This window comes from Thamnophis sirtalis, unplaced genomic scaffold (genome assembly GCF_051295495.1).
Source record: "Thamnophis sirtalis isolate CommonGarterSnake01/CBP01778 unplaced genomic scaffold, rThaSir2_p1.2 scaffold_4, whole genome shotgun sequence".
Lineage (NCBI taxonomy): Eukaryota > Metazoa > Chordata > Lepidosauria > Squamata > Natricidae > Thamnophis > Thamnophis sirtalis.
Genome location: NW_028261384.1, coordinates 93,846,941 through 93,859,179, shown reverse-complemented (window position 1 = coordinate 93,859,179; position 12,239 = coordinate 93,846,941). Strand labels below are relative to the sequence as shown.

Genomic DNA, 12,239 nt, shown 5'->3' with positions numbered 1-12,239 from the left:
CGAAGCTTGGTATAATCCCCAACCTCTGGTCCTTCCGATGTGCCCTAAAAAGTTGGCTTTTCCAACAAGCCAGCCTGGCCTGAACAAAACAAAATAAATTATTGATCACTGTTAATTTTAATTCAATTTTTTTTTTAAAAAAAATGTCATTGTCAATTTTAATTGGGTTTGGGATATTCTATTTAATTTTTTTTTAACTTTTGTATTATGTGTTTCTTTTAATGTTGTATGCCACCCTGAGTCCTTGGAAGAAGGGCGGCATATAAATCTAATAAACCTAACCTAACCATGTGACTCGTGGCGCACCACAAGCTGCAGTGGCATATGACATCCTGCCATAAGCAGAAGCACCAGCATGACGAGCCACGCAGCCTCCTGCTGTGAGCAGGAGTACTGGTGCAAAGTGCCACACAGTGTCCACCGACATGATGAGCCATGTGTCCTCCTGCTGCAAGCAGCAGCACTGACATGAGTCACATGGCATCCGATCATAAGTGGCTGTAAGCAGCCGCAGAAGAAATTAGGTAGCAGCACGACAGGTATTGGGGCGTGGGAGCCCTGGCTGCAGCGGTCCTAAAGTAAATGGGTGTGGGCTGTGTGGGGCCACTCCACGCCCACTCCCACCCTAGCTTGATTTTTACGCATGCACCTTGCCCCACCTTGTACAACCAAACTGGGAGAGAGTAGACGGGGTCTTAACTAGAGCTTCTTTTGGGTGTAGGGCTTATATTAGGCACACACATAAAAATGAAGCTACAGCTTATTTTCTGAATAGGTCTTATTTTCAGGAAATCACGGTAGTTGATCTAGCCAGGCTTCCCTTTTTGAATCTAGAAGTGAGTACATGGTGCAGGAAAAAAAACCTAGCTTATGCCAAGATGTGAGAGCTCAGTGGTCATTTCCAGTCCATTTCTTTTCAAATGATATATCTTAATGCCTGCTTTTTTGTACAAACGTGAAAGATCTGAAAAGATCCAAAATTCTAATCTTAACGGACGATGTGATTCCAAGCATTTTTAAGATTATTGTAGTTTGATGGTATCACAGGTGCTTGATGTGATTGAACAGAAGATGCAGCAAGTTAATATTTTTATTGGTTATGCATTATCCACCAGTCTACGTTTAGTGCAAACATTCCAAAAAAAAAAATTCTTTTTTTATTTTTATTCCTTGCATTTTACAAGTAGCTTTCTCCAGTCTTGGGCACCATTGTTCTTCGAATACCATGCCCATTTTTGACCATTGGTCACAGTGGTTCAATATGATCGAAGTTGAAAGGTAATAATGTGAAGAGCATAGTCTAAGCCCATAATGCACAGATAACTATACCTTATTAATGTAATTCATTTGAACTACATTTGATTAGTTTGATACCATTTAGTGCTAAAAATAAAAATAATTTCATGGAATAAGAACAAATTGCTTTGATAATAAGACATTTCCATAAAATTATATAATCTGTTGTGATTGCAAACTTTATCAAAGTCAGAAAGTGAGGGCTGTGTATGTCCATATTTATTCCTAAACAAAATTAGCTTGCCCCAAAATAATTTTAATACATTACATGCACTTGAGTTCTCTAGCAAAGTTGGGGTTTTTTATCCTTAAGTAAAGGTTATCCAACTGCTTACCACTGAAATTATTTGTTAGTAACAAAAGGAAAAGTAACATTGTGCAATACCAGGACATGTTTCTAAAAACAATCTAATCTTTAATTTCCATGTATATTCTCCAGAATTGTCATGAACTTGAAAAAATGGACTTGGAGGAATGTGTTCAGGTAATTGTACTATTTTCAACCTATTTTCTAGATTATTTAGTTAAAAGTAACATAATGACAAATAAATTAAAATTAATTCAAGAATCTGCTTGATTTTGTTTTTAAGCATCATAGCAAGCACTGAAGGAAAAAATATTTTTGGGTGATATTTGGCTGAGACCACTCTGTAATGATGAACATAGGGTATTACTAATATATAATTGGTTATTTTCATAGGCCTTTATTATACCTAAGAAAACATATTCATGGTTATAATGCCACAAGGTTGAAATAAGTTTCTGAATCACATTTATTGACTTTATAAGGAAATTCAGAATTGGAACAAGTACAAGTGTAGCATATCCATCTTTTGGCTTGTCTGAGCTGCATTGAGTAAAGAGAAATTGTCTTGGGACGCATATAAAATATATAATATAGTTAATGTATAAAAATGCACATAACGTTAGAAGTTTACAGTCCTCCAGGACTGCGTTATTAGCTGTCCAGGGCCACATACAGCCCTAGGGCTGCTGGTTGGATACGCTTGCTCTAGTGAGAAGCACCTGATCCACTTTCTCTTTTTGACCCAGTAAACATCTTTCAAAGTGTGCAGTACATTAGCCAGAAAGCTTCTTCACTTTGTTTCATTGGCTGCTTTAAGCAACAAAAGAAGAATGTCTACGCAGTTTTCTGACATCACTTCTCTTCTTAATTACAGATTACCAGAGAGTTGAAAATATATCACAGAGATTAATCTGTTTAGTTGCATTCAATTATATTATGAATATTCATGCACATAATAAATAGGAAAAGCATTAGATTACACGATGGGAAAGAAATACCATCCTTAGTATCAGCCTGGGAATAAGAAGAACAAAATGGAGGAAAAGATTTTTAAAGATTTGATTTTAATTCTGCATGGTCTGGTGCTTCTTTTTTATTTTTAATCAGATCCCTCTGTAATTGTCAGCAATAATTTGTGATTAAGTGAGTTTATAGGTCTTCAGATTAATGTTGTTCTTAGTTATTAATTGTAAAGAGACCAAATTTTAAATCCTATTGAATGTAATCTGAATTAGAAAGACAGATTTTACATAATTTATGGATACCTTAGCATTAATACTGTCTTAGAAATACAGTACTTTCTATGTTAAGAAATTCACATTTTGGCTTTTGGCCCCACCCAAAATTCTCATTGTGGAAATGACCAGAGAAGAATCAGTACCTCTTCTAGCAACTTTCCTCTTCAAGCTTTATGTTGTTCCTGAAAGAACGCTAACACAAAATAAGTGAAATGATGCATATGAAACTTCTTGCCAATCCAATATACTGTTTTAGTTTCAAATATGTCTGATTTCTTCCAGATAACAGACAGCACATTAATCCAGCTTTCCATTCACTGTCCTCTGCTCCAAGTTTTGGTGAGTTAATTTTTTTTGCAGGCTAAAATTTTACCCAACCCATTTTTTCATTTGCACTATAGAATTTTAGAATATGAGTCAGAAGGGCCAAGAGAATATTTTATTATATATCTTAGTTGAAGTGCACCTTTAAGAGTTTGAGATATATAGCTGAACATACAACCAGATAAAATTTGATATTCCCTAAATTCTCTGAACAGAACTGCAGCCCTGTTAAATGTCAACGTAAGAAGCTTTTATATATTATAAAAGGGCCAATATGCCATGACTTGGGGGGAAAAACTAGGCACTGCAGAAATCTGAAGAGGAGAAAAGGGAAGACAACATGCACCCTACAAAACATCCTTCTGGAGATTAGTAAAGTGTTATAGACCTAGCCATTCCCCCAGGTGTCTGAGTCTTGTGCTGCTAGTTAATGTAGATATGATATATTTATGAATTATATTGTGTATGAAATCAAGCATTTGGTTTTATTAAACTGTTGTAGTGATGGTTTTAGTTTTTGTAAACCTTCCACAATCACTTTGGAGATTATTAAGATCGCTAACCAATGATTCAAATAAAAAAAATTGCAGAGGAATTTGCATGCTGTCCAAAATATATATGGAATTGGGGGGTTTATTTGCGGCTTTTTTCACGCTCCTGATGGGCCGCTCATGCTTGTAGCCGAATGAGAAGAAAGACACCGGACAAATCCATCTGCAGGGTTTTTGCCCATTGTTAATGCAGAAAACAACGGAGCCAATTGAGGGGTTGTGAGCCCCATATATGGGCGTGCCCAGTTAATGGAGCCCAAATATTGCTGTAACTGTACTAATGTGGGAGTGTGTGGCAAGTCCAATTTTGGCATTGCAGGTGCAGCATGAGAAGCCAAAAACTTATGACCCAGGTACGAAAAAGGTTGTGCTGTTTGAACCTTTTCTGGAGCTATGTGCAGGCCATTTTTATGGAGAAGGTTAGTCAGAAAAGGTAATGTTGCTAAAACCGTACCTGGGGGCCCACATGCCGCTACCAAGATGTCATCCATATAGTGGTAAATTAAAAAGTGAGGATATTTTTTTCATTTTTTTTTTTCATTTTCACTTTATTTGTATGCCGCCCTTTTCCCTGGGGGGACTCAGGGCGGCTCACAGTTCAAAAAGGGGGGGGGGAGGACAAACAATTTACAACATGGAGACACTACATCATTTAAGAACACAACAGTCATACAATTCGAGTGGGGTTAGAATCGTTAACCCCAGGCCAGCCGGGACAGCCAGATTTTAAGGGCGGCGTGGAAGGACTGGAGGGTGGTGAGGGTCCAAATCTCCACGGGGAGTTCGTTCCAGAGGGTTGGAGCAGCCACCGAGAAGGCTCTCCTCCGGGTAGTTGCCAGTCTACACTGGCTGGCTGATGGAATTCGGAGGAGGCCTAATCTATGCGATCTTATCGGTCTAGTGGAGGTAATTGGCAGTAGGCGGTCTCTCAAGTACCCAGATCCAATACCATGGAGGGCTTTGTAGGTGACAAGTAGCACCTTGAATCGCACCCGGAGATCAACAGGTAGCCAGTGCAGCTCACGGAATGCCGTCCAATACGGCTGCAAAGTTTTATCTACAAAATATTGATACATGGTAGGACTGTTGAGCATTCCCTGAGGCAGGACTGTCCATGGAAAGCGAGAAGCAGGTTTGGAATAGTTAAATTCCGGGACAGTCTTTCTCATGGAGTGGTATAGAAAAAAAGGCATCTTTTAAATCAATGATCATGAGATCCCACTCTTGGGGAATCAAATTTGGATTGGAGAGGCCGCACTGCAGCGCTCCCATGGGTTGGAGAATTTTATTAACAGCACGCAAATCATGCAAAAAACGCCATTTACCAGATTTCTTTTTTTATGACAAACACAGGTGTATTATAGGGGCTGAGGGATATCTCTTTCCTCTTCCTTTCTTCTCTCTCTTTCACTCTTTTTCTTTCTTCCTCTCTCCCACTCTTTTATCACTTTCTCTTTACTCTCTACTGCCCAACCTGTCCCCATAATTTACCTTCGATTAATCATGTTTGCAATAATTTACCTACTTTCCTAAATAGGCGCAGTTCCCTTACTGGATCCCTCACTCACTCAAACACACACACACACACACATGCACGCACAAAAGCATTTTTCTCCATTCCAATTCGGATCCTATAAATCAATTGCTCTGTGAAACATCTGTGAAAAAGATTCAGGTGCTCAGGCATGAAAATGTCATCAAAGCAACAGAAAAGAAATCAGAAGAGTCAGTAAGAAAAGGAGTAGCAAGAACTCCTTGAGACATGAAATCACGATGAGGAAAGACTAAGAGAGGCATCGTAGGGGGTAATGGAAGAGAGGTAGCCAGGATCACCGGAAGGAAATAGGAAGAGCCAGGCATTGGAGCATCTATAGGTTCACTTGCCAAGAGATTGAAATAAGAAGGAAGATAAGAAGCAGAAATAGCAGCATCAGCCTTTTGTGTGAGGCTGGCTGAATGCCCCAGGATTAGTTTCCCGACAGTGAGTGAGGTTGGAAAGCAGGCAGAAGCGTCCTCTAAAGGGATGTAATGCTGAGGAGCTTCAGGGGCTGCGGGTGACAGAGGCATGCATACAAGAGAAGAGGAAGCCTTGGATTCAAAGTGTGAATTTAGTGAAGAGGTTTCCAAATATGGCGGGGGGGGTCCGGTCCCCCCATCATGGCCTTTTCATGAACTTTTAAGCATTCCATGATGATCCGCCAAGTGGAAAGTATTTTCAGTTGGAAATACTTCCCTAATTTTACCCAAATGATTGTTCGAATTGAGCCCTTCTCAGGATATGCGGGACAATTTTGATAAATGTACCTGAGAAGGTTAGTAAGATCTTATTTTGAAGGGATGGGGAGAAAGTTCCCATTGTTTTTTAAGATTAATATTGAGGATTTGGCCAATTCTCTAAGGTCGAAAAGGTGTGCAACCCGGGGCTTAGAGAATTCTGCCCCCATAACTCACGATTCTGGGAGGATGCTCCGTCTGCGACGGCCGGTCCTGGTATGCAAGAGGCGTTCCTTCGCCGGTAAGCAATGGGGGTGCCAAATGAGACGGATGAGGCGATGTGCTTGATCAGCAAGATCACGTCGGGGTCACCAGTTGCGGCTTTTTCACGCTCCTGATGGGCCGCTCATGCTTGTAGCCGAATGAGAAGAAAGACACCGGACAAATCCTTTTTGTGATGAAGCTTGGCCACGAGCGATGCCCGGGGGGCTTCTTTTATTAGTTCCAAACAAAGAGAAGGTGTATACAAATTACATCAAAAGGCACATGACTAAATAATCCAATAATAATATTGCAGCGTGGCAAAAGGCTTCGTCTCTGGGCAAAAGAGGAGAGGTGGATGAAAAAGGGGGGCTGCTTCGTCCCTGGGCAGGAGAAGAGAGATAGATGAGAAGGGAGGGAGGTGGAAGAATAGGGAGGGGGGAGTGGAGGAAGGCGAGCAGCTCGCATTCCTGCATTTCTTTGAAGTGCTGGTTAACTGCTAGATAGGCTGGTACAGAGGAGCACACTAATTAATAGGAAAACTTTTTACATATTGCTAATAAGAATGTTTTTGTTCATCTCATGGTAGCATCCATCTCTGGGCCTGTGTTTACAGGCAGCCATAACTGCCCTATACACAGAACTGGTAATGGATCTCAACATTTATTGAAGAAAAGAGGATCCACAGAGTCTGTATATTCTCATCTGAAGGGTTTAAAATATTGTGCAAGATTTCAACAGAACAGATTGTAGAGGATAATTGAGGAATGGGCCTGATAAATTGAAAAAAATCTGCATAGCCAAGCCTTTGATTGTCATCTGTTGCTTTATTTTCCCTTTTATTGGCAGAGTTTATCACACTGTGAACTGATCACCGATGATGGTATTCGCCATTTAGGCAATGGTGCCTGTGCCCATGATCGCTTGGAGGTGATTGAGCTGGATAACTGCCCCTTGATCACAGATGCCTCTTTGGAACATCTCAAGAGCTGCCACAGCTTGGAAAGGATAGAACTGTATGACTGCCAACAGATTACCCGAGCTGGAATTAAGAGACTCAGGGTAAGAATACATTTACATTGTTTAATAGATTGATGTTCAGATAGTTCTAGCTCCTGTACTCGTTTAATTCTTTTCTCATCCTAACAATAGCTGCAATTACTTAAAACATATTCTTCAAACTGAAAGTAAGGGGATATATGGCATAATATCAGCATATTAGACTTAGTATTCAGTTTGAACTGGGAAGTTATGGATTCAAGCCTCCATTCAACCACAGAATGCACTGGAAAATGTGGGTCAGTTATTCTCAGTCCAGCCTTTCTCGCAGGGTTGTCATTATGGGATAAAATTAGAGCAGACTTCCATGTAAACTGCTGAGATAAAGACTGGACAGAAATATGACAAATAAACAGTAAATCAAAATTGAAGACTTGTTGCCTACATAAATTAAGATTTAATCCCATTAAGAATGAGATGGAAAATAGTTTCCAACTTTACAAAGTATTCATAGGACACAGCGAGTAATGGTAATTTTCTATAAAAATATCCTTCAAATAGATAGCCAAAATTGAATTTATCCCATTCATCCCTCCCTCCTTCTGAGATACTTTGATCTGTTTGTGGGCCTGTCCTTCTTTCTTGAGAGAATGTTGATATTCATGCACACTAGTAAGATCATTCTCAGTGCAGAAAAGCACTTGAACAGTTATTATTTAAAAGAGCTCAAAATAAGATAATAATTTACACAATTCAAGCATATTAAGAACAATTGCCTGACCCAAATGTTACTTCTTGATCTGATGATGAAATAGCACTTCAGTCATGTATGTTTATGTCCCTGCACTTCGATTTCTTTTTCATTTGTGAAGCAGTGTCTTTTACAAATCTATAGAAAGTGAGATTAAGGGAAGTTATCTTTACCGAAGCAACCAGATAATAAAGAAAATAGTGAAGTAAAAAAAAAATTACATATGTACAAAACTAAAGTGGGGAGGATTGGGAAAAATATCTATTAGTTTTCCTTAAAATATATTTTATGCAGAATATTTTTTTCCATGTAAAAAGGGTCCAATATTACTTCATGCTCAACTTTTTAAGTTTACAATATTTGTTCATGTTTTCGGTATTTTTAAATTTTTCTAAATTGGAAAAATTTTGTTTGTCTTTTCAGACCCACTTACCCAATATAAAAGTCCACGCCTACTTTGCACCTGTAACTCCACCACCATCTGTGGGGGGCAGCAGACAGCGTTTCTGCAGATGTTGCATCATCCTATGACGTGAGAGCCAGTCTACCTTGTGAAAAACAAACTGAGTATTTAAATTACCCTTCTAGAAGTTACAGTGGACACCAGTATCTCTGCCAACAAAATGATGCCAGTGCTCCTTCACCAGGGCCTTTGGAAAACAAAGCAGGGGAAGCTGGTGCAAAACATTGTTCCCCTTTTTTACCCTATGTAAAAATACACACACACAAACACACACACACACAAACACACAAACTAGTATATACATACTTATTCCAATAGACTGAAGGTCTCTGAAACTGAGGACCTAAATCTATGGGAACTTTTTCCTCTTCCCACCCCATTGTCCCGTGGGTGGGTTGCTATAATTGTAAACCATTCCTACAGAGCCTGCTCAGAAGAAATCATGGGGTGGCGGGTGGGAGAAAAGAGTTGTTGGTTGAATCACTTCGCACATCAGAAAAACTGCTGTTGCTTCCAAGAGAGGGAAAAGTTGTTCTTTTGACACTGAAAGCAGCAAAAAAAAAATGATGTTGGGATTGAAGGAGAGGTTTATAACTGAGGAGGAACAAACATGAGCACTGAACCTTGAAGATACTGTTCAGGTGGGAGGAAAATGTACAAAGCAAAAAGAAAACACAATGCCCTTGGGTATATTTTTTATTTAAAAAGAAAATCATATGTGTGTTAAGGAATGTTAAAACAGCAGCCATTGTGAGATGTAGATTCCTGCGCTTCTGTACTACCTTGTTTTCTGTGCTGGCACATACACTGAGCATGCTCATCTTGGAGGTTCAGCAGTTTCTCTTCTTTTATAATATTTGGCTCAGAGGCTTCCTAGATTGTTGTGATGATAAAGCTAGAAATCTGTAATGTCAGGCCTGATCTTTTTCCCCCCAATCTCCTCAGTATCTTCTTTTTTATATATATAAACTAGATGTCTAATTCTGAAACTGTATGAAATGACTGAACATATAATACACATGCCAAGTTAATATTTCTTTTCAAAAGGCAACTTTATATCACTAGAGGATAAAGCTTTGAAAACACAGCTGTGAAATGAGTTGAAGTTATAAAAGCAAAACTCTTTTGTAAAGATTATTCTACATTTTTTTTAAACAAGTGATGCTATTGGGAGAAGAGAGAAGTTCTGTCTATTATAATGTATTAATTACTTCCAAAGAAATGGGTGCCTCATAAATGAGAAATGGTATACAAACATAATTATTCTAATTTCAGTGACAAATGACCTTTTCCATTATTAGATGAACTTGGAAAATTCCTTTTCAGGTACCTGGACACTTATGAAAACTACACCAGATGTTTGCATTTTATTTAGAAGTAAGTAGAATTCATGATGGGAAAATTCAGGTCCATCCAGTTCAATACTGCAGGATTATATTTACTGAACTTGGTTTGATTTGCTCAAAGCTGCTGTTTAAAAAAACACTGGAATCATTTTAGGTGCTTTTTCGGAAGCCATTTTTGGTATCAGACATAGTTTAAAAGGGCTGTGGGGATTATACAGCAACATTCCAACGTTCTCTTCACAAATAGTGCAAATTGAGCCCCAAAACACAAGCCAAAGGTCACCAATCACTTTCTCCGATATCCAGTATCCTGCTTTAATGAATACTTCTTGTTAGTGAATATTTATCATTTGCTTTTGCCATTCATGCTACTGGATGTGTTGGTTTTTTCCCTTCTGTGCCAGTATTTGACACAGTATGGCTTACATTAAGGGTTTTTTTTTCCTCTCGCATGAGAGTTAGCTGCAAAATGTAATCTAGAATTTAGACCTTTCCCAATGAGGCTCTTTGGTTGTTTGGATTGCAAACTTCCATTATAATGACACTCATCTCAGCCTTCAGATTTCAAAATTGTTCTTTCAAACAATAGTTGATACAGGAAATTTAAAGTTACCATAAAAATGGCAATATTTCAGAATGTTCAGTTGAAAACAAGATCAGGGAGGCAGAAAGACAAGCAAGACAGGAGACATTAAGTATTCCCTACATCATGAAAGTTACAGATTTTAAAGGGATCTTCACCCACTTCTGCAACCAAAAGTGCAGTACAGATTGCAGAGTCCTATCCAGACAACTTTCCACAGTTTACATTAACTTATTTTTCTCTTGCCAAGCTTATAGATGTTAAAATAAACTTTCTTAATTATACCTTAACTATACTAGGAAGACTAAGATGGGGTAGAATTCCACTGTTTTATGAAATTGTTTTGTGACATGTTCTTTCATTTTTCTTAATCAGCAGCACATTTATTTTGAGATCAGAAAATATGTTTTCCCTTTGCTCCATATGAAATATTTAAATTTGTGTTGTGATCTCAATATTCACAATTTCTTTTGCACAGATACTTGCTTTCTTACACAAACATTTACAATGAATGTTCTCAACTCACCAATATATAGTTTTTAAAGGGCTTTAAAACAATTTAGACTGTTCCAAAATACTTTTAAAAATACATTTTTTTAAATGTCATTTCCCTCTTCCATACAATCTCTTCGAATTTGTAAGTTATGAAACAATCACCTGGCTCAAGTAGAGAAATATTATAAGCAATTATCAACTCCAATGTATATTATTGATCCACTATTACAGTGCAAATTCCCTCTTTTTTAATCCCAAACTCCATGGCGGTGATTATTATCAGAACAAATTAGAAACTTGTATGTGTTATCACCTTGTCAATGGTTAGCAAAGCTTTGAGGATAACCCCAGAGTGTTTTGAATTTTTTGTCTATGAATGAACATGTGGAGATAAATGTCAGGTGTTGTTCATGTGCAAAGCCCCCTTGAGATGAATGAAAACATTTGCTGCATTACATATTGTGTGTTTTCAGTTTAAATTGCTATCTTAAATGTTCCATTCTATCTAACAGTAATATAGGGCTACTTGTTCAGGGTAAGATAGAAATAGCTCTATTTGTGGCAAATCTGGGATTGAAGGAAAGACTTTGGGCAAATTGATAGGTTAATTTCTAGGTTTTTTTTCCTGTGGATTTTTAAGATCCAGCATTATAACATGCATTTACTTGCATTCATGACAATAAAGATTTGCCGTGATTGCCAATAATGGACTGCATTTTCTGGAGTTAAAACCCAGAAGATAAGGATATTATATACCTGGATGTGGGTTCAAAGAGCAAATGAATCTTAGTACTGATTATTAATGTTAGAAAAAAACTTGCCTTTGACAAATGTCAGGTTTTATCTGAGTGTATTATGTGATGAAAATTTCCCATTTTTTAAAACTCTATGGGTTGTCCAAATTCAGTTTGTGTTTGCTAGCTATGACAATGTAGGTTATGTAGGAGCTGGGTTAGATGAAGATACATGACTAAATTGCTGCACAAAAAAAAGATAAGAGTGAAGATAGAGACTTTAACAGTTTCATGATTCTAAATTGATGTGTTAAAATATTTTTTTATGAAGTGGAGTCAAGGAATTCTATAGTACAATATCTCCCTTTCTCAAGACAGGGTGAGAAAATAGTAATAATGTTTCTAAAAGCACATCCCTAGTTCCGGCTCTATTTTCCAAAGAGCATTTATGCCCATCAGCTCTGTCTAGGACAACCTTGGTTTTCAGACAGTTTCTTCCCAAGACAGCTCTTTCCCCTAATTTTTATCCTCTTCTACACCAATATGTCCACAAAGCATATAGCAGGAACTCTTAATGTTTGAAGGTATGTCAGAATTCCTCCAAAGTTGGGTCTGGGCCATTAAACCAGTCTGTGTTTGCATGCTAATTCACTCACTTCACTTCATTTCTACAGTTT

General features: G+C 38.0%; 1 protein-coding gene across 4 annotated transcripts in view; it reads left to right on the top strand.

Annotated features, from left to right (window-relative positions):
- Positions 1–11,892, top strand: part of FBXL20 (F-box and leucine rich repeat protein 20) — a 62,854-nt gene extending 50,962 nt beyond the window's left edge. For all 4 annotated transcript variants that reach the window (XM_087713447.1, XM_087713449.1, XM_087713448.1 and 1 more), the window contains 4 exons: positions 1,736–1,780; positions 3,124–3,180; positions 7,041–7,253; positions 8,365–11,892. In XM_087713447.1, the coding sequence (XP_087569573.1) occupies positions 1,736–1,780; positions 3,124–3,180; positions 7,041–7,253; positions 8,365–8,472 (423 nt within the window). In that variant the 3' untranslated portion in view covers positions 8,473–11,892. The remainder of the gene's footprint in view (positions 1–1,735; positions 1,781–3,123; positions 3,181–7,040; positions 7,254–8,364) is intronic.
- Positions 11,893–12,239: the final 347 nt, after the last annotated feature.